The sequence below is a fragment of the Hippocampus comes genome, unplaced genomic scaffold (genome assembly GCF_001891065.2).
Source record: "Hippocampus comes isolate QL1 unplaced genomic scaffold, H_comes_QL1_v1.1 scaffold40, whole genome shotgun sequence".
Lineage (NCBI taxonomy): Eukaryota > Metazoa > Chordata > Actinopteri > Syngnathiformes > Syngnathidae > Hippocampus > Hippocampus comes.
In genome coordinates this window covers 774,329-797,185 of record NW_017842058.1, presented here as the reverse complement: position 1 = coordinate 797,185, position 22,857 = coordinate 774,329, and the positions used below count along the sequence as shown (strand labels likewise).

The following is a 22,857-nucleotide window of genomic DNA, read 5'->3' as shown; positions in this document are numbered from 1 at the left end:
CACAATCACACCTAGGGACAATTTAGAGTGTTTCATTAAGCTACCGTGCATCATTTTGGAATGTGGGAGGATACCAGGGTGCTCACACAGGGACAACTTACAAACTCCACACACGAGGGCCCGAGCTGGGATTTGAACACACAACCCCTTGATGGTGGGGCGGATGTGCTCACCGATAGGTCACCGCATCAGCTATCTTGCTTAGTTGACATGTTTTGTGTGAACACGCCGCGAGTATTGGCACTGCACAAATGTATCTAAACTTTTGACTCCAATGACTGGCTGATGTGGGGGGAAAAAAGTGTTGCACGGTGACATGCAACCCAAGAGCAGTAAGCCGCACACGGAGGTGCAACGGCGCCTCCTATCGCCGACCTTCTGCCAGTCAGTTACGCTCACAGCCCACTTTGAGGTGGATTTTTCAAATGTTTGCAGATGTTGGCAAATTTGGAGATGTTTTTTTATGTGGCCTGGGGACCGAGCTCGTGCGGTCAGGCGCTGTAAAAACTCCGCCGTGCCTTTTCGCGGCGGCAAGGCCAAAATCACACGAGTGGCCGGGCTAAGTGCCCGTTAAGTCGGCGAGCTGCGTGAGGCTTTCATCTTGCCGGAATTAAAAAGGGAAAGGCCTCGCCGTAGCAGCAGCGCCGGCCGCAACGTCATCTCTTTGATGCGTGGAAACAGTGTGACGCCGCCTTTTGTCATGCTCTGATGAGCCTTTGATGCAGCGCTGTACTGAATAATAATACAGAGGAGTACTGTACATTTCGTCGAGAGTATTTTGGTATTTTGGTCACTATGCAATGGAACCATGAGAACAAAGTTGAAATATTAGTGTAATTTTATTGGGGGGGGGGGTAACAAAGTTGTAATTAGAGCTTAACTGATTTGGATTTGTTTTTTGAGGCAGATGCAAAATTTGGCAGAATGAAATTCAGAAAATCGATTAATTGGCTGATTAATTTAAAAACAAAATTACAATTAATTCTTTTTTTTTTTGGTTCCTTAATGCTTACAACAATCAAACCATGAATTACATGCAGAATATTTTAATACAACACACACACACACACACACACGCACAATTGGCAGAAAATCGGCTGCTCTTTGCTACACTTTTAAAATGTCAGCCCATTAATTCGTGCAGCACATGAAATCAGTCAAGCCATGGTTGTAATATTACAAAATGAAGTTCTGACATTGAGATAAATTAGCTGTCATTCTACAAAGAATGAAGTCAAATTACAGTTTATCTTATCTTATCTTAAAACCACGTACCTGTGTTAATATTCTGTTGAGAATCAAGTTGCAATATTAAGCGCTAAAAGTGTTAATATCACAAATGTAATGTTTCAATATTATGAGGATAATAGTCTTATCCTATGGGAATAAAATAAAAATATAAAGACAACAAGTTTTCATTTTCAACTGTATCGTTGTATCAAAAGTAGCATTTTTATGAATATTATGTTTTAACCAAATATTTGTTGCCATTACTATTAATATACAGTACTGTATTATGTATGGCAGCTTCTTGTTCTCTAATGTTTAAGTTTGTATGCGGATTCAAAATTAGGAACATATTATCATAACGTTCCAACCTTTATTTCTTATGAAAAAGTATATCTTTAAACTCCTAATTTAATCTGAGAACGTTAAGAGAATAAAATCATTGATATTTTTCTCTCTCATTCACTTTTCTTGGAAAAAAAACGTTATCCTCCGAATATAATATTCTCAATAATGTGAGGTTTCTTGGGGGAAAACAAACATTCCTCAGAAAATTACCACTGTTATTTGATAACATAAGATGTTTGCTATTACTTGAACATTTTTCCTGTCATTTTTATTGATTATTCTTCTGTATTATTCAGTAGTGAAAGCTAAGTGTACATGTCTGCTGTTGTTGGATCAACTTGCAACTTCCTGGTTCAAACAGTTATGGCCTGGAAATGCCAAGAGTCAAATGTGCCTCCCAACAACATCAGTAGTGAATCCGTTCCTGAGTCTGCAATACAGCAAACAATGCAGTTACAAAGTTTCATAGTGGATTCAAAGTGGTGCTTTTGTGTGATTCGTAACATTATTGTTTGATTGAGAATTAAGAATTTCAAAAGCACATGTATTTTACCACCTCTGAGTTTGGTTTGTGAATGTCTGCGACACTATTTTACATAAAAACAGTCCAAGTCCACCCACTTGTCTGGATGGTGGCCCAGATAAAATCTTGTGATTTATTGTCAACTTACAACGCATCCTCAGTGATCCCAGCTCCCCCTCCCTATCGGCGGCAGAGGCGCCGCTGCCGCCGCCGCCGCCGCCACCGCCGCCGTCGTCTGTGGCCTCGGATTCCGGCTCCACCTGGGCCCAGAATTTCCTTCCGCTGTCGCCGCCGCTCCCTGGACTGAGGCTATGGGGCTGCGCGGAGAGGGCGGGGCTGCCGGGCTCTTCCGTGCCCTCGCTGGGAGTCCGGCTCGTCTTGTCCAGGTTCTCCTGGTAGTCCTGGGGTTCCAGGCTCCAGAGGCCCACCTCATCCTCTCCCTCGGACCCCAGTGAACCCACTTGGTCTGTGTCCACTTTGAGAAAGAATCAAAGACATGAGGAGAGTCATTACAGATGGTCATCACGTACACAAAGGTCATCAATAGTCACTGGTAAAAAGTGATATGACAATGGGATCATCTGAATTTGGATGATTGAAATACCTTAATATTTAAAATTTAATAATTCAGCCATTATTCACAAAAAAAAATAAATAAATGAAAGCTTTATTCATTTGTGGCGATCCTTTTTTTCTCTAAAGGTAACCCAAAAACCAAATACAGCAAAAAAAACATGTGGGTTGGCATTTAGCACCTTGAGCTATCGATCTCAACATCATGATGCGGCAAACAACATGAGGGAGAACTGAAACCAAACAGGGGAAACACACACGCACACTCACACACACGTCAAGTAGACATTTTTCAATACCTAAAAAAACCTAATACTTTGTTTTCAGTATGTTTGTGCTATTGGCTTGTGCTCTTTTCTTGTGTTTTAAAATGTGCGCCATGAAGCAAAAACACATGCATACAATTTTTTTTTGGGGGGGGGGGGGCGCGCGAAGGAAGAGCCCGAACTATAAAAATATGTGCCAAGTAACACATCTTTTCAAAGGCCATCCATGTAAAACAACACTCCAAAAACTCTATTTACAGTGAGTTCTGATCATTGCAGCATCATTTAGAGATTTTGTTGCTTTACACAACAAAGACTTGTCGCATTCACTTGAATGCATTTTTCACCACATAAAATTCACTTCATGAAAATTAAGTAATGTCGTGCGAATATTCCTCAAGTCACTTAATTTCACTGACATTCAAAATAATATTCACATTTTTCGCTATATTGAGCCCAGCTGTCTGCATTAAAACACAATCAGCGTGACCAAAAAATGCACCTAAATTGATGAACGGAGCAAATCATGCACAAGCAGTTGTATGAAATGTCATCCTCAGAAAGCAAGATCAATAAGCTCTGTCAAGAAAAAAAACGATCATTTAAACTTGAATCGCATCCTCGTATGCCCGGAGTGCTACAGACAGGAAGAAATGCAGTACATTTTCCCATGGTGAAGAGTATAAATGACAATCACAAACACATGCACTGGATTTCAACAGTTGGCTCTCGTTTCGGTGGCCTCCATGTCGCTGACTTGATTGGCAATATCCAATCACGAGCGAGTAATCGCAGCTTAACCCAACTGAAATACATCCCAAGACAACGCTAAGCTACTGTCAGAACGGGAAGGGGGGTGTCAACTTTAGTTTCAGCATTTCTTGTGTTACTTTTAAATGAGCATTCCTCCTTGAGTTAAATGTTCTTTTCAAAATCTGCCTAGCAACAAGTGACAAGAAAAGGAAGTACAGAAATTCTATTTTGCTGCATCTGCTAGCTAGCTTAGCTAGGTTCGTGTCATTTCTTCGCTGAAGCTCTTTCATAGTCACTCAGCAGAAGAAAAATCCCATCATGTGCCGAAGAGTCACCAGAACGGAATTTAGGCTGAACTGAACCAGGAAATGGAGGACAGGAAGAGGAAGTGAAGAAAGAGATAAAAGTGGCACACCTGACACTAAACAGGTTGATTGAAGTATGAGCAACCTGTTCTAATAAAGTCAAACAAAACGGAAAATTATGATGACCGACACTATGCTCCAAGGCAATACTCATATTTATTTATGGTGGATGTCCCACAAGTCCTTGGATCTTGGATAAAGGATGTGTTTGGAGGAAATTCCTGCCTTTTCCCTGTGGACCTGCTTGTAGCGGCCAATTTGGAAGTGCTTCCACGCTAAAGCTAAGTGCTGATGATTCTTCCTATTTTTTGACACGTGTGACTATGCTATGCCAACACCAAGCTAGCTTGGACACACACTAGTTAACTTTTTCCCCTCATTAGCGGCCATCTTACACAGTCCACTCAGGAAATACCGGGTCCAAAATAAGCACTTGATCAAAAATTATGCTTTTTACAGACGTAATAGTGTTCAATTTTATGTTTTAAAAACTTAGTTAAAGGCAAATTGGCATTAATTTCTGCTATTCAACCAAGTTGACAAAGTATATTTACATTTTTGTACTTACTCCAGGGCAGTGAGTAAATTAATCATCAAAATGATATTTATTTGACCTATGTAACCAGGGAAAACATTACATCATGCATACCATATTTACAACTTATCCGTCATATCTTCAAATGCCGTTTACATTTAATACAGCGTTATCATTTAGCAGCAACGCTATAGATAGTTATGCAAGCTTGTTTCAAGCCAAACTGACATTCAGTGACCCTTTTTAACCACATGTACATAATATGCTGCATACCAGAGTGATGGTAAGTGACGCATGTATTTCATATTTAATACAGCGAATGCTCTTTGCAAAATGCTTGTGCACAACTGAACTTCTACAAGCCTCTCGGTCATCCTGTTTAACCAAGTGGACAAAATAACTGTATGCTACAAACCAGATTTACATTTGACAATCTGAGTACCACATGTTGCGATGTTACATTTATATTTAATAGAGGAAACTGAACCAAACTGATCCTCACTTACCCCATTTAACCTCTGGAAAACTACTCTGATAGGGCCTGCACACCCACCTCGACATGTCACGTCTACCAGTGACACGTAAAGTGGAGCCCAACACCTCCGTCCGGCCTGGCCCTCCTACTAATATGAAATTGAATGAACTTTCTCTAACGAGGCAGGAAATTAGTCTGAACACATGCTAAGAATAATGGAGCCGAGGTGCAACTCTGCGCCTCTGTATGACTTTTCCTGGGACGATAGAGCAAGCCACTAGGACCTCAGAAGAGAACAAGTCTGTTCCGGATTAGTGTAAAATTGGCTCTAATTCCCCCCGCTATGACAGTGAATGACACCGGCCCATTTGAAGCAGCACCGCGCCGGCATGGCTTTCATTATCTGCCTTGTTGATTTATTTATTTGGATGGCGCGAGCATCCTTCAAATAGCTGCTTCTTTGTTTCTACTTTGAACAGCGCAGGAGGTTTCAGTTTGTGTGCGAAGGTACAAAGGAGTTCGTGGTGATCAATTCATGCAGTGTGAGAGTGGCTGTGCAAAGATGGTAAACACAAAACAACACGCAGTGGAGAAGACGAGAGCTATTTAACATGCAACTAAGTGCGCAGGGGAAGACCGTGACTCAGAGCGAGAACGCGCTTGAAGAACGCTGGTGTTTCATGCTCCATGAGCTTGATCACATGATGTCAAAGCACCTCAAAGAGACTACTTTTTCAACTGAACAGACTTTTCCTCTCAGGGAACAGCAAAAGCAGGATTGCATGTGATCCGTCTCGGTTTTTTGATGGGGTTCAACATAGCCAGACAGTAAAATAAAGTGTGAAAATTTGCATTCACCATGGAGGAATGGCTTTTTTTCTTTAAAATTCAAAACCATAGTGAAGCGACTTATTTCGAGGTCAAGGGAAATTATTTTGTTTTGCACCGACTCCAAACAGAGTCAAACAAATCGGTTCGCCGCGCAGAAAGTGTTTACGAGCCGGAAGGCATCGACTCGCCGGCAACACGCGGCACGCTGCCGTTTATTTGACAATCCGCACATGTGATCTTGCGTTGCAATCATGTGGTTTGCAATAATAAACCAGAAATTACCTTGTTTGTTCTTTTTGGGTGTTGAGAGGCAACAAATAGGGCCCTATTTGTTACCGACACCTTGAAACATGTTATATACTGCTTACTGTAAGGAGCCGGCCTCTCAATATATACTTAAAAACATGCCTTAAGGCTTAGCTTATTCTTTAAACTAACCTGAATCTTTTCATGGAGTTGGTCATATTAGTAAATGTTCCCCTTTAAAACTTAAAAGAAGTATTTAGCATAAATCAAGCAAATTCTTTGAACATATGTACTCCACATTTGCAAATTAATATACGATTATTTTTTTCAGGGTCCTCTTCTCGATTTTTTAAATAGAGATCTGTATTGTTACTTGCTCTGACTCGATCAGATTTGTTATCCATAAATGTTTTGGTCTTACAGGTTAGGTTTACGCTGAAATAATGGCAGATGAATCACAAATTCATGACAGTTTATGTATCTGCTTCGGTTAATTGTGACCTTACGAGAGACTTTGACTTTGTAGTCTTTTAAGAATTCACAACGATAACATTTCAAAATTCTGCCCAACGAGTGGGTGTCAATATAAGTCATGTCAGATTACGACGATGATCAAAACCAACCTGTGGCTTTATCCCTTCAACTTCAACTCAAGTTTCATAAAACAATGATGTGGACTGCTCTTTTTAAGCAATATAGAAACGATATAAATAAACAAATGAAACATACACGTGTGTATAAAAAAAAAAAAATCTATCCTAATGACTGACCGAAAGGAAGCAGGTTGTTATTTTTTTTTTGGTTTGTTTTTCTTTTCCCCTAAATTGCAGCCCTTGTGATTCAAAAATTACATTCGACTAGATTACCATGTCAATTTGAATTTGATTAATCGTTCAGCCCTAAAGCGTATTCCAAGTCATTTTTTAGACTGACTTTTTAAGTAAAAAGCAGATATGAAGTCTTTGAGCGTACCCCAAGCCATTTCTTCTGGATCAGTATTTTTACAAAGCGGCGCCGTTCAACATAAAGCACGCATCCTCATATAGGGTGAGCTTCAAATGCCGAAGGGCCTTTTCAGCATACTCGAAGTCAAATTGTTTCAAATGATCTGAAATACATCTTTGTTCTACCAAAAGCATGTAGAGTGTATCTCCCCAGGTTTTTCAAGTTTCTGTAAGAATTAGCCAATTAGTGTACTTTAAAATTAATATCAGTATTTTACCAAAAGTTGTTGAAGTTGCAACAAAGTGGCTCAAATAAAAAGCATATATCTCCAAAGGTGGATTTTTTTTTTTTTTTTTTTAAAAAGCGCGCAGTATTTAGCATAACCCGAGCTAATCCTTTAAACTGACCACAATTTTTCAGGTTTACGTCAAATAAAAAGCAAATGTTGAGTTGTTGTTTTTTGGACCTTTTACCGTAGAGCAGAAGCTTATTCTTGAAACTGACCTGCATTTTTACAAAACTTTGTGTCCAACAAAAGCATGTATCTCCAAAAATATTCAGTTGTCTTCTTTAAAAAGAATGCCCAAGGGCCATTTAGTGTACTCCATGCTAATTATAACTCACAGGTGTCAAACTCAAGGCCCGGGGGCCAGATCCGGCCCACCAGCTAATTTTGTGTGGCCTGCGAGAGCAAATCATTTGTGTGTCAACTTGCTAAAATCCGTACCGAAATTGTCATGTGCAACAAATAATGTGGAGATTTTGCAATAATTTTGTTACCCTGTTTACACTCACTTGAACAATAATTGAACAAACTATTATAATAGACGCGACTGATTTCAAAACTAGTACTGTATTACTTTGTTGTGTACAAGTAAGAATTTTGTGGTTTCACTGTCATAATGGCCCTACGAGGGAAGACGCAACTCCAAATTGGCGCGCGACGAAAATGAATTTGACACCCCTGTTTTAAGTCTTCTGTATTTTAACATAACGTTGTAGTTCAATGAAAATCATGTATGTCCAAATCTTGAATTTTTGTCCTTAAATTAAAAAATAATAATAGTAATTAAAAAAACCACGCATGTATCTCTAAAAAGGAATTTATAGTATTATGTTAAATGCCTTACTGACTTACATTTTTCCATATTGTCGTTGAGAAGTAAAAACTGTCAAAATGTATTTTCACATTTAAACAATATTTAGCGTGTCATTTCGTTTCGCAAAGCTCAAGTCAGTTCTTGAAAGTGACCTGCATTTTTTTCGAAAGAAAACTCTGTATTCTTCTTCATCTTCAAAAAAAAAGCATGCATCTCCAACTTTGGTCTAAATTTTGACTTTTTCCTCCCTCTGAAGAAAAAATGCCAAGCTAGACCAAGACCAAGATAAATCTTGAAACTGACTTGGAATTCTCAGAAAATGGAATTTACCTTATAAAATGTTGAGGCAACATTTTACGTCCAAGTTAATTCTTTAAAATGACCTACATTTTTACAAAACTTGAAGTAAGAACATATTTCTCCAAGTTGATTATTTTTATCCAAAAATACCTTAAATGGGTTTTTTTTTTCTAATAAAAAAAAAAACCTCAACTTTTCGAACTTTCGGAAGAAATATTTAAATAATTTGCGGGTATATTTTTTTCATTACTATCGTTTCAAATTCTGCCATTTTAAACACTTAAAAAAATGAATAATACAAAAAATAAATAAATAAACTCCTCGAGCAATAACCAAGACTAACAGCATGATGCGTGGAAGTTGGAGCGTAGCTTTTCCCGACGACATGCTATAGTTCAAAGTAATGCCTGCTTGTAGTTAATGTAGCTTCAGTGCAACGCAAACCGTGATGGCCTCGTAGCTGTCAGAAGAAAGTCAACTCTTGCTGTTTTTGGACTCAATAATTCACCACATGAGGTTCATGGACGCCCACACGCTCAACAAAACCAAAGTGTAGCAAGGCGAGCGCGTCCTCGCCTCGCACGGCTTCTCGGGAGAACACCTCACACACCTTAAAATGACTGTAATCGTGTAGACACGTGGAAAAATGAATGATTTGAAGCGTTTTACTTATATTTCGGAACACGACATTGAGAAATACTCACTGTGGCCGCCCGTTGAGTCATACATGCCGACTGACATTGGTGCAATGACTCAGGCGAGGACCACAACCAAGAACAGACACCTCCCACCTGATCTCCATCTTAGCAGTGACGCTTGCTTTGAATTTTTTAACAAATCGCACTACGAGTGACAAACGGCACGATAAATAGCCCTCTGGATTCATTCACACGGCTTTGTCGTCGCACTATAAAAAAACACAGACAAACTATGATCATAAAGGGTATCATTTGTGTGGCGATCTCGTCTTTGCTCCTCTTTGGCGGTTACCCCACGTTGGATTGCCACACTTTATTTGAATTCAACGCGGCCATGTTTTATACATTATCGTATGAATGCTGACAGCAGATAGAAGAGGAACCCCAAATGACACGTTAACCTGTGGGAATGTGATGTTTTCAAGCTCTCTGTCCTTTTTCTTTTTTAAAGCATTTCTGTGGGCGAGAGAAGAGGAAGCACAGACATTCTTGTCTAATGATATGTCATAATAGCCACAAACACGTTGACACGAGGGTCCAAGTCAGGCCAACCAGGGACTACTGGCAAAGGTAGCGATGGCCCCGCAATATAAAACAGACGAGCTTTGGGAGATGCTTGCTAATGAGCGACTTTGGAGTTACTACATTGTCTTTTACACCGCCTATATTGATACCAAGGAGTGAGAAAATGGAGATTAGCGTGGAGAGTGAGAGAGATAAAGAGATAAGGGAGTGACACATCAGTCGAGTATTAGAGGCGGGAGGAAAAAAAATCAAAAAAACAGAAGTGAGGAGTAGCAAGTGAGCCAAAAACAGAGTCTGACACATTCCCACAAGGCGAGAAAACTTTCAAAAACCACGCAGAAGCCACTCTGCATTTCAGATGTCCTGCTCATTAGGCGATACCGAACCACCATCACCACCACTGCGTTGATCTCTGCTGTTGCCGTGGCTCGTGGGGCAACAAGTGCACTTTCGAGGCTGTGCGTACACATCCACAAAAGAACATAATGTGGATTTTCTCTTCATACTCGGCATGCAAACGTGGAGCAAAAGTGAACCACATATGTTCAGTGGAAGTGTTGAAGTAGACGCAATGCCTCGATGGTATGAGATATGAGATCTTTCAATTGCTTATGATGTATGTCGCGATATTAGCAGAGCAATTTATTAATGATTTCCATCTTAAAATATTTTGTGAAGAGCTCGTACTTCCATATTTCTCATCCAAATGATGAACGCCATGCATAGGCCAAGAACAAAGGCTGCAGACGTGGATCCAAACCACAGGAATTTTTACCTCTTCAAAGCATGAAACTGCCACGGTAGATGGTATTATTTTGATCCCCTTTGGTTGCTTGATTTGCCCGATGACATAAAATGCTGCACAAGCCAGTTTACGCAAAACTTTGTGGAGGATAATAGGGAACCAGTTACGTGTGTGTGGATTGTGAAATATACTTGGAGTCATGAGTCTGTGCCACAGTGCAAATAAATAATGAAGTCCTGTCTATTCCCAAAGTATTGCATCAGATAGTAACTGGCTAACTAATAGATTAACTCTACGATTTTTCCTTTTTTTTTTTTTTGTTTTTTAAGGATTAATTTTCTCATTATGCCATTTGAGTCACAATGGAACCACTGCCCCTTCCCCAGTGTAAAAAAAAAAAAAAAACTTCATATCTATTTTACACACCAATAATCAAGCAAAATGTGAGTGAGCCCCCCCCCCCCTCATTTTTCATAAACGTCAGCAAAAGCCCAATTGTTTGTACACAGCGCTTATCCTCAATAATATAACCATTCACGAGCCAGGAAAGGAGCGTGCGCTGTGCCAGAGACAAATAGAGAATCAACTGGTTGAGTTGAGTGTTTGTATAACGTGTCTCACAGGTCTTTTAGCACAATGCAGATGACAAAGAGTGCAGCTTGCAACCAAAAGGTAGTTACCAGATAAATTGGCCTTGCTTCATCTACTTTGTATTTCCTCTTTGTATCATCCGACAGTCTGACTTTTTTTTTCCACACCAGACTGCCTCTCGCAGGTCAGTCTTGGTACAACGAGAGATTTGTGATTGACAGTAGGGGGAATTTGTTTTATGTGTGGTGTGCAGTGTTGGTCATCGCGCGTACGCCACAAATACGCGATGAGATCAATTAATGCAATGATATATTTTTGCTCATCATGTTAAAAATTTCTATGCGAGCACCGATTTGTTTCTATGAAGGTCGGCAAGTAATGTGCTCCCGAGTGGTTATTTTAGGGAGCGAATTCCTACAGCGCACTATAATGCCCCAAGCTCAGATGTCTGTCATGACAAAAAAAAAGTTCCTTTTTTTGATTTTTGTGATATTTGAAGAAGTAGATACAATTTTGGCAATGTTGACATTTCGACGTGTTCCAAATAATGGTTTATGCTGTTTTCAGTAGATAAGACAGTATTATCTCTCTCGGTGGGCAGAGATGGGAACTTTACCCTATTTTGACGGTCCGTCCTCCGCCCGTGAACTGGGTACCCTTCCGTCATCGTCCCTCCGTCTTTAGTTATATAATAATCGCCCTCCGTCCCTGTGCGTCCTAGTCCTTTTAACGCGCTTCCGTCCTGGTCCGACCCCCGCGCCTCCGAAAGAAAAAAAAAATGTCTGTGCATGACGCCATGGGAGAGAGGCTAACGGCAGAGGCAGAACCGAGTCCATTCTTACGAGGGGTGGGGGGGGGGGGCACATGAAATGAATGGGGGAGGAAATTATTACCTTACAAACAGCACTTACTCTGCTCCATCTATTCACATCGGAAGTATTATCATAGACAACATTACATATACAAAGACGTCTTCTGGAGTATATCGACGCTGTAGCAGTATGTGGCAAAGTGAATGAAGCAAATCGTAAAGGTGCTTCCTCCTTGGAGATGTATCATCAAGCAAAAACTCATTGGATTAAGATGGAATTATTGCTTTTGCTTTCGATTTGATGTTATCCTGGCTCAGTTTTATGGTATTATTTGCCAAATTTATGGCTAATATTAAACCCACATACAAAATGGCAGATGGGCTGACATATTGCTTCGACCCGGTTCAACAATTGTCTGCTACAGAGTTGACAAGAAAAACAATTTCTATTCATTTTCGATTTCCAAAGAGTCACTGAAAATATTAGCATGATCGTCCAAGTATTAGGGATTTTCCGTTGTTTCATAGAGGCGCTCACTACAAAGCTTATGTCACTTCATGAGAGAAACATGTCGTCCATACAATACAAAACACACATGCCTTGCCACATTACACAATGCCACACTTTGAAAAATGTGCAGGACGCAAACATTGATGTAGTCATCATGTATACGTCTGCGTGCCGAACCTTATTTTCAGTTACGCCGTGATTGGCTGTTGCAGATCCGACTGGCCATCAATCAAACAAAAATGACATCACTGTCTTTCCATTTTCAACGTCTCTGTGACAAGTAACTCAACATTAGTATTTCACCACACAAAAATAGTTACGATAAAATAAAATCATAAAAACATTACTTTTAGAAATCTGAGCCAGCAGAATTGTGGGCGGGTACCGAGAGACATACAACACAGCCAGCTTTCTTAACCAGCTGGATTGATCATTTGTGAAATGGGTGTCCGCAGGTACTTTGCTATGTTCTCTGACTGTACACTAGGTGGCAGTGTTGCTATAAAATATTGTTGAAATGAAAAAGGAAGAAGAGAAAGGACATTTTCTGAATGGTGACTAAATGAGTCATACGAAAGAGTGTGTTGCTGATAATAGCCTGTTAAGAAAATATAGTGTTTGGCGACACTTTGGCCTTCTTATTTTGCCTCCCGACACCAAATACTTAACCCGGTTAAGGACGATTAAAGGGACGGACAAAAGCCCACTTCCGTCCTTGCTTAGTCCGTCATTTAAAAAACTTCTCCCCCTTTCCGTCCTACAAATGGGCGTCCGTCCGAGACGGACTATTCCGTCCCTGGGACGCAATGCCGATCTCTGCCAGTGGGATACAGCGATTCATCTAGTTTATCGTTCACATTTAACCCTGGCTAATCTACTCCTGTTCATATTCACACATCACACGTATGTACATGACACTTTTGTCCACAACACCTCGATTAAAGTTCGGTGTAGCCCTCAAAATTACAGGCACGTGACGATTAGCTATTCATCAATGTCAATGTGGGGGACAAAAAAAGAAACACAATCAGTTTTTGTCTTTGCAGCACAAGTTTTAAGGTGTGAGTGAAGAGGTGCGCACACGACCTTTGTGGTCGCTGCTCTTCTTCCTTTCGAGGCTTCCTGTGTGCTGCCGCCTGCGTGAGTTTCGCAACCCGCGTCCTACCTGTCCTGCAGACCACCGCTTTGACACTTGAAATAACAGCCCACCTTGTTGACTTACACCTGGACCACCCTTATCATAAGCAAGGCTAACATGCTTAGAACGAAGTTTGTTTCAAATTCTTCCGTTGACTTTATTTTCCACCGATTCCAAAGTAACTACCTGGCATTTAAATTGTAACCAGGTTCTCCCTGATTTAGTTAAGAAATATTATATCGCTATCACGTATGTGAATATGCTCAATCATCCAAGTATTCTCAAGACGGGCATAAGGGGATGGTCTCAGACACAAGTAACTATTCTTAGAGGTTCAATAATTTAGATTCGAACGAATAAACACAACTCAGCCACTTTTGGCTGACAAATGAATAGAATATTAATGAGGATGATTCCATCCAAATGACTGTCACTGGCTGGCAGATGCCCCACCCCGCTGTATTCTGAAGACCCTGTAAAGTGATTTATGTATTTATTTGTTTATTGTTTAAATACATCATACATTTTTGAAAATGATGGCTAAAAATGTGTCTGAGAAAGACTGACAGCTACAGAATGTAGACTGAACACAACTGTGGCAATACAGCGTTAAACTGTTCAACATTTTACTGTTCCAAATTTTGGGGGAGATGCGGGGGTAAAACGGGACCACATGATGCTCTTTCGAGTCTTCCATGAGTCACCCGTCCACCACAATATAAGAACTTTAGCGTGTTCCTTCTCATCAGTGATTATCTGGTGCAAATGTGACATGCAGTTAGCTAGCTAGCTGTGCCTACACCCTGAAAATGCATCTTCCCTTCACATGTCTGCTGACGTGGTCTCTTGAGAGTGCCTCGTAATCTGCAGTGAGTGCGTGCGTGACACGCATTGGAGAGAACGTGATAGCGCTTTAGAGCGCCTCTTTGTCGCATTGTGGACAAGTGCCACGACAACCTCCTGGGATACATTCCAGCCGCTAGGCGCTTTAAGCGAATGAATGCTCATCGCAAAAACTTAAAAATGAAAGTACCTGTATGTGTACCTGTAAATTAGGGTTGGATGATTAATCGAAAAGTAATCACAATTTCGATTTTGGCTTGTCTCGATCCTATCAACAATATAATCGAAGAAAAACGATTAGTGTGCAAAATGGCGGCGCAGTGCGTTTACAAGTTCTCAGCCTTGTGAAATGACCCCGAATACACCATGTCGCTTGCACCGTAAGCGTGTCGCCTGTTTTACGATTCTGCCCGTCCCTAAGAATCCTTTAAGCTGTTTAATAAAACCCCGGGTGGGATTGACTGTAAAACACACACAACAAAAAGAATTATACACAGTGTGTTTTAAAATACAAAACATGCTTAGTTTTTAAAACATCGCTAGCTGCTAACTCTAAAGTTAATGTAATACCCCGTTGAAATGCAAACGGGAATTAGCATATTCTTTGGGAGTAATGCACCTTCAAATAACAAATATTGACACACAAACGCCATGGAAACACATTTACACAGGAAAGATAACACGACTCAAAGGCACAAGTTGTATTAACGGGACCAATCCCGATACCCACACTTGCAACTCAATTGCGCGTTCCCGTCAAGGCTGTGTATAGTGGATAGGGTGTCCCAATTCTCCAAAGTACTCTGAAACCAAATTTTGGAGAATGTTTCAGCTGACACCAGCGATACAGAGGTGATGGAAGGCTTTTGTCTGCAAAATTGGGAGCTCAGCCACACTTCAAATTTGCTATTTAATTTTGACAAGCCACATTTTGGGAGGAGTTTAAGTACTAACCATACTAGGTTAGACTTGAGCTACACCCCTGCCATCCCATGTCTGGAGGCTATTAGTAATTGATAAACACCGCAGAAATTATGGATGAATGCGCATGAGGCTATGATGATCGTTAGTTGAGTTTTGGTTGTTGAATAAATACTGAGTTTTGAAATCAATGAATTATCGTTTTAATAATCTATTTCAATCTCAATCAAATTAATCGAGATTTTTATTTTTTTAACATAACCGTCCAGCGTAAGTGTATGTGTAAGAACGATGCTTTGGAGGACCACGACTTTGGAATAGTACCAAACGAGGAGCCCACGGGCCTGTTCCAAAAATAGCTCACCAGAAATGGGACATTGTGATTTCCTAGTCATGCAGTAGAAGTGATCATTTGAAAATGTAAACTCTTCCAGAACCTGATAGAAATAAAGTCTTGCATATTGATTTTCATCTCTTTTTGTCATTGTTAAAAAATTATTGATAATTATTGAGAGAAATCATTGTGTTCATTGTCTTCGCAAAGATGAATTACTGGAAAATAATTATCCGTCCATTCATCCATTTTCGATTCCGCCGATCCTCACATGGGTCACGGGCGTGCTTGAGCCTATCCCAGCTGTCTTCGGGCAGTAGGCAGGATATACCCTGGACCAGTTGCCAGCCAACCGCAGACCACTCAAAGATAGACAACCAATCACGATCGCACTTAGGGGCAATTTACAGCATTCCATTAATGTGCAATGCAGGTTCTTAGAATGTGGGGGGGAAACCAGAGTACCCAGAGAAAACCCACGCAGGCACGGGGAGAACATACAAACTCCACACAGGAAGGCCAGAGCCGGAATCGAACCCTGGACCTGTGCACTGTGAGGCCGTCGTGCTAACCAGTTGACACCGGGCCGCCTAATCATTTATCATTCAAGGTCATTTGAACAAATTCCAGAAGTATGTACCAAAGTGGTATCCGTGGCTTCGCATTTATCAGTATCCAAGAGGTAGCCCTCATTTTCAAAAAGGTCGGTGACCGATGCTCTCGTCTGTGTGGCATAGGCAGGCATAGAGGGAACCTCGCCACCACTGTTACACACCCCTCTTAAAACAAAAGGGAAAATTTTGCCTCATCAGACTTACTCACTTAAGTTCTCTGAAACAGAATACAAACAATACAAACAGCATTATGTACAGCCACAACTGACACATGGACCGCCCGCAGCTTTGCGTACTGCATGAATCGACAGACCATCATTACTGCTGTTTGCACGCTGCTCGAAAGACTGATTTAATCAAAAAGGACTGTTACATTTTGTCAACCAGAATGACAAACAATGCAAGGTTGGCTTATTCGGACTAAAATGAATGCGTTGAATTCTATCAACTGGACTACAAACTTGAGACATTATGGAGGGCTATGACCGAAGAAAGGACCGCACCATATTACATTGTGCGCTATATGATCAGAACCTGACCACTACTGCCACTGAGGTTGGTGGTAAAGATTTTCTTGGTCGGACTAAAACGAATGCGTCGAATGTTTTCAGCTGGACTACAAACAACATTATGCAGAACCCCAACGAATGTACCGCGCCATGGCATTGTGTACCTTTGGAATAGAAAGAACATGGTCACTGCTGTCCGAGTGCAACTGAGGATACTGGGAAAGTATAACTTGGTCAGACTTATGTGTTGAATTATGAGACCCACAATACAAACATTATAAACAACATTTTGGAGAACCACAATGAACAAGCCAGAGTTGTGTGTTGTATGAATTCAACCTGCCCGCATGAAACTGCAGTCGAAAGTGGGAAAGATTGATTTGGTTAGTAAACTAATATGTTGAATTTTGTCAACCGGATTATAAAACTATAAACAACATTGTGGAGTACCACAGTGTTGTGTGCCGTATGGATAGAACTATTCCGCAACGGAGGTCAGTGGGAAAGGTTTGCTTGGTCAGGCTTCACTAAAGTATTGAAATTTGAAAAGTGGGCCACAAAGAAGAAAAAAGACATCATCCAATGCAATGGCTGATGAATGGAGCACTCCACAATGTTGTGTACAATGTGAATTGTATCTGGCCACTGCTGTCAAATCCAACAGAGGTCGGCAGTACAGCTTTGCTTGGTCAGAATAAACCAATGTGTTGAATCCTGTGAACCGAAATATAAGCAATACAAAAAAAAAAAAAAAAATCAAAAAAAATGGACCACAACTGACGAATGAACCGCCCCCACAAAGTTGTGTGCCGTATGAATAGAACCTGACCACCGATGTCCAAAAGCAGCCGAGGCCGGCATGAAAAGTTGGCTTGGTCAAACAAATGCATTCTGTAAACTGGAATACAAACAATATCAACATGATCGAGGTCCGCGGCACACAGCGTTGAGCGCCATATGAATAGAACCTGGCCACCGCTGTCTGCGCGCCGATCTAAAAGCAGGACCGACGTCGGCGGCGAAAAGGTCGGCTTAGCCAAAGGCGTGTAGCGTTTGGACTTGGCCCGCCGCCCTCCCCTGTGGCCCGCGCTGGTTTTCCATGTAGCAAGGGACCGGCGCAGGAATGCTCGAGCAAGTCACAGAGGGACCCACGCGCTCACCACACTATGAATCAAAAGCAAAGCTCCACTTCATTAGGCTCCTGTCATTGCAAAGGCTCTCACACAGCACTCTATAAATACCCCGCATCCAAATTTGTTTTCCTTCTCGGTTTTTTTTTCCTCCCCCCCCACCCTTTACACATGAAAATGCTCAGGGACTGCTTTCTGATGTGGCTCTTTATTTTGTTCGCCGGCGAAGAAAAAAAAAACACACACAATAGTGGTTCCCTTTGAATATTAAAACGTTCTCTGACAGGCGTAAAAGGTTCTGAAGTTGTTTTAATAGGGGGTGCACGCTAAATAAAAAAAAAATAATCTCTTTGAGCTGAAATTAACAGCGAGGCACTGTGGGATTTGGTTAACTCAAGAGCTAAGAATGCATCCCACTGGCTTTTGTCTCTTTTAAACATTTGTAAATGAGTTGTGCTCAACGAGATCTGCGGAGCAAAGTGTCAATTTTCAAAGGGACAATTTAGTGTTCATTAACTGTAACATCGGTGGGTATTTACAACCACGCAGGGACACAAACAACAAGTATCATCAGTGAAACGAACACGGGGGACATTGAGTACAGTACTCATGTGACTTTGTTTTTGGAACAATATAGGTCGGAGGGAAATAGCAAATCTTCTGGCAGACTTCAAATACAGATATTGTGCCATCCTCTGGCTCGTGGTGGACACTGCATCCAGCCAGCTTCAATTTCCCGTTTGACCCCAGTGGCCTCACTTCAAAAGGTCAAAGCGCCACATTGACAGTACTGTATAGCGGTATCACAATAACAAAAGTTGGTACAAGGGAATACATGAATTCACTGATACAAGTGTTTGTAGAACACCTTTTGTGTCAACAGTGATGAAATGCCGTTTCCATTTCTTTATGACGCCATTGGTGCAGCAAAAAGAAAAAAACAAAGTGAACTCTTAACTTTATATTCACGTATGACTTTTTCCTCAGGAAAATTTTACTTTAGTTTCCTTAATTATTTGTTTTGACGTTATGGCTTTAATTGCATAAAAGTCCACTTTTTAGTGACATTTTTAAAATAAAATATAGACTTCAATTACATTTAATAAAAAAAAAAAAAAATCAAGAAAAAGTTATCATTTCAAAAATTATGTTGACTTAATTCTCAAATAAAAGAAAAGAAATACTGTTTCTTTAGCATTTATTTTGAAGAACTACAACTTTTTGTTGAATTCTGAAGACTCATTAAAAAAATGTTCCTTGAAAAATGACAGCTTTTTTGTCATATTTCATTTTCATATCCGTAATTATAAATGTTATTGTAATTATATACAGTATGGATTGTATTCTTGTAATGATGGCTTTTATTTAATGTTTTTTTTTCTTGAAATATTCAGTTTTTGCGTCATATGACTTTTTCCTGGTGAAATTTCAACTATTTTCATATTTCAACTTTAATTGCCAAATATTTCAACTTCCTCCTAATTATGACTTTTGTCATGTCTAACTTTATTCTTGGACAATCATAATATTTTGATATTATTCTCCAAATGATTTAAAAATTATTTTTATGGCTTTATTTTTGTAAAATTAACAATACCCCCTTTATTTTGTTATTTTTTCGTGTGCGGTTTTCCTCATTACACATTTTTTCCCGTAATATTTTGACAACAATCTGACAGAACCAGGATTCTCACTTTCATTCTATGGCTTTATTCTTGTATGATCACGGCGCTTTGCCCCTCTGAATATAAAGGATTTCCCCTTTTAGAACTTTTTTTCTTGTATTGTTAATACTTCTTTACTCGTGATGTTATTGCTTTATTTTTCTAAGATGTTGGCTTTGCTCACAATTCTTTCCCTGTTGTAGTTATTTTTTTCCCCAATTCCTTCATTCTCAGTGTCATTTATTGGGGGGAAAAAAGCCTTTCTAAATGTCTTACAATCCACATCCTTTACTTCTATTTTCAGAAAACTTGTGAATACCCTCTGTATGAGGAAATAACAAGTATGAGAACATTCCCTTTGCTGTTTTTTATGGTCATGCAGCTCTGATCAGAAAATTGAGTTAAACATTTAGACATGATGATCACTTTTGAATGGGCACAATTGAAAATGTGTTTGTGTGAGCGTGTATGTGTGTGTGTGCGTGTGCGTGTGTGTGTGTGTGCGTGTGTGTGCGCGCGCTTGTACGGGCTGCGCCATTGTCTTTAAATAGAACCTAATTAAAGTCACAGAGAAAAATGCACAGGCAGCAAAACTTCGCCAGACGTTCCTCGCCCGCGAAAAGAAAATGATGTAGGGAGCGCGAGAACGGACAAAAGCTCCGTCGAAGAACGACTCGACAAGAGGAAAAGGTTTTCAACTTGGAACGTTTAAGAGAATCTTTGATGTGTATCAGAAGAGGAAAGCAGGCTCGCGACTGGGACGACAGTAATTTTAAGTCGAAGCAGAAGGCTGGCCGACTTGCTGCCTTGCTGGCTGGCTGGCTGGCTGCCTGTGGGCTTTGATGGCGCTGGCTGTTTGAAGTGGTTTGCGGGGAGGGGGGACGGCGGTAGGGAAAAGGTGGTGGGGGTGTGGGGGCAGCGTACGATGTCAGTGTGACGGTGGAGGGATGCGGGGGAGGGATTTTTTGGGGGGGGGGCTGGGATGACGGCGACGGGACAAGGACCGAGGAGACCCGAGCTGGCTGGATGGCTGGATGAACGTGCGGGTGGGTGTACGTGTCGAAAATGAGGAGAAAAATCTGATTAAAATGGAAATATAATGACAGCAATAGGAGCCGGCGGAGCCGGTTACAGATGGCAAGGATCTAGACAAATTTAAATGGATGACAAAAGAAGGCGAGGAGAGGGGAAAAAAGAGCAAAGATGAAAAGCAGAAATGCCGTAAAAGAAGAAAAGTGCAAGGAGGGATTGGGGTGGAAGGGGAGCTTGGGTGGGGGATAAAGAAATGAAAGTGGCACCGAAGCATCCATATCTCAGGATGAAGCCTGGACATATTCACACCTCAACGACTCATTAATGTGTAGCATTTAAAGATGACGTTTCCTCCGTCTGATATGCTGCCCGGTGGTCTAATGACTCCAGCACACCCCCTCCCCCAACTCCTCCGCCACCCTACTCTCCATCCCTCCAGCAAAGTTGGACACGCACACTATATAATCACAACTATGCGCTTTTCCCCGCCGAGGTACCAAAGTCGGCCACAAAATGGAAAAAATGGATTTTGTACAAACCTCAGAAATGTTATTGGGCCTCCTCGCCCTTTCATTTTCATATATAGGTGCTTCATTTTTGAATGAAATGCCTCCCTCTGCTAAGTTATAGCTGTACAATTACCAAAGCAAACTTTCCAATATGCGAGTCTGTTAAAAACAACAACAAAAAAAGATGAGAATATCTCAGACGTTGAGCACTGCAAAAACATGAATGGAAGGTTGGGTTGGGTTGTCTCTATATGCTATGCTATTAACTAGCGACCAGTCCCGGGTCTAGCGTCCTCTTCTGGGATAGACAAATGATATCCCTATTTTATTCCGGACTGCTCTCATGTGAAAAAAAAACTTTGGCCACAACTTCCGGTCAGAGCAGAGAGCCATTTCATTACAAGGTTTATTTGAATGCTTATTTTGCTTTCTTTTCTAAATGACCATCAGCCCCCATAGCATTTAAAATTGTCCTGCACATCTCGGGAACTTGTTGGCGGTTGTACGAACAACCAGAAGAAGTTGTGTCTGTGGCTACAAGAGCGATGTTTACAAGAGCATGCACCCGGCTGGACAAGGAGAAAATGCTGTTGTGACAATCGGTACACTTTCCGGCGCCTACTTTACACTGCGTTTAAATTGACAGTTTGACATTGGTACTCAAATAAAGTTAACTCGAGTGTAATTTAAGATTTTATTAGCATAGGAAAGACATTTTAAAACCAAAATCATGTTGTTTTTTTTTCCATTCATTCATTTCAAACTTTTGTTCGACACCAAAACAAATGTAGATCAAAACAAAATATCAGTGAATTCCTAAGAATGGACCCCTCGAGAGTAATGAATACGCCTTCAAATGTAAACCTGATTTTAAAGTTATGATCCCCCGTACGGCTTTAACATCATTGCCACATTGCAAATGCGCATGATCAAAAAAATGACACGATTGATTAGTCCAGTGGCTGCCGGCTAAACGTTTATGTGGGCAGTCTCTGCAAACTCCGCTCGCATTTTCATGCTTCATCACTGCTGCTACTTCTTCGAATGATTCAGCAGGTTTGTTTTATTGCCGTGTTGGTGACGACATACCGGTACCTTAATTCACTCCATATTGCTCTGGCGATACCGCCACACAAGCGATGGCAAGGAACTTCTTGTCAGAATAAAACATTTTGCCAAGTCGTAGGTGCCTATCAGATGGGCGTTTAGCCGCACGTTAGGTCATGGTTACGGTTTCTTTCTGTTTACTGCTTCTTCTTTCATTTATTGGCAGATTCTGTTTAACTTGCAACCCAAAGTTCGAAGGAAAGGCTGGACTCTGGCTGCTATCACGCACATTTCCAACGCGTCTGATATGCTCACAGCTGGTCATGTTAGTTAGTTAGTTAGTTAATTGTTTATTGAACATACAATACAATAACAATTGACAAAAGGCAAGCAAAGTTACAAAAGGAAAAATAAAAATAAAAAGTAAATAAAACAAACATCATCACCGTTATATGCTCAAAGGAGTAGGAAGAAGTATACAACTTATCTAGTCCTACCCCTTGTTGTGTAATAATATAAATAGATCATTTTTCAATGCAAAAGAAAAGGAAGAGATCTACATCTCATCAAGTACTTTTACCCTTATGTGTACTGTACTTATCTATTTATACACCTTTCTGTTTGTATATACATATATATATATATACATACATACATATATATACATACATACACGTACATGTACATACATACACATACACACACACACACACACATATATATATATATATATATATACACACACATA

The 22,857-nt window shown here is 40.6% G+C and overlaps 1 protein-coding gene across 2 annotated transcripts in view; it reads right to left on the bottom strand.

The window, feature by feature from the left end:
* LOC109510613 (zinc finger E-box-binding homeobox 2) overlaps positions 1–22,857 on the bottom strand; it is a 53,477-nt gene that overhangs the window by 5,802 nt on the left and 24,818 nt on the right. The window contains exons 1-2 of one of the 2 annotated variants that reach the window (XM_019861051.1): positions 9,192–9,221; positions 2,247–2,573 (exon numbers count right to left, since the gene is read on the bottom strand). In XM_019861051.1, the coding sequence (XP_019716610.1) occupies positions 2,247–2,573; positions 9,192–9,216 (352 nt within the window). In that variant the 5' untranslated portion in view covers positions 9,217–9,221. Of the gene's footprint in view, positions 1–2,246; positions 2,574–9,191; positions 9,222–22,857 lie in introns of those variants that run through there. The other variant, XM_019861050.1, reaches the window with a different exon arrangement.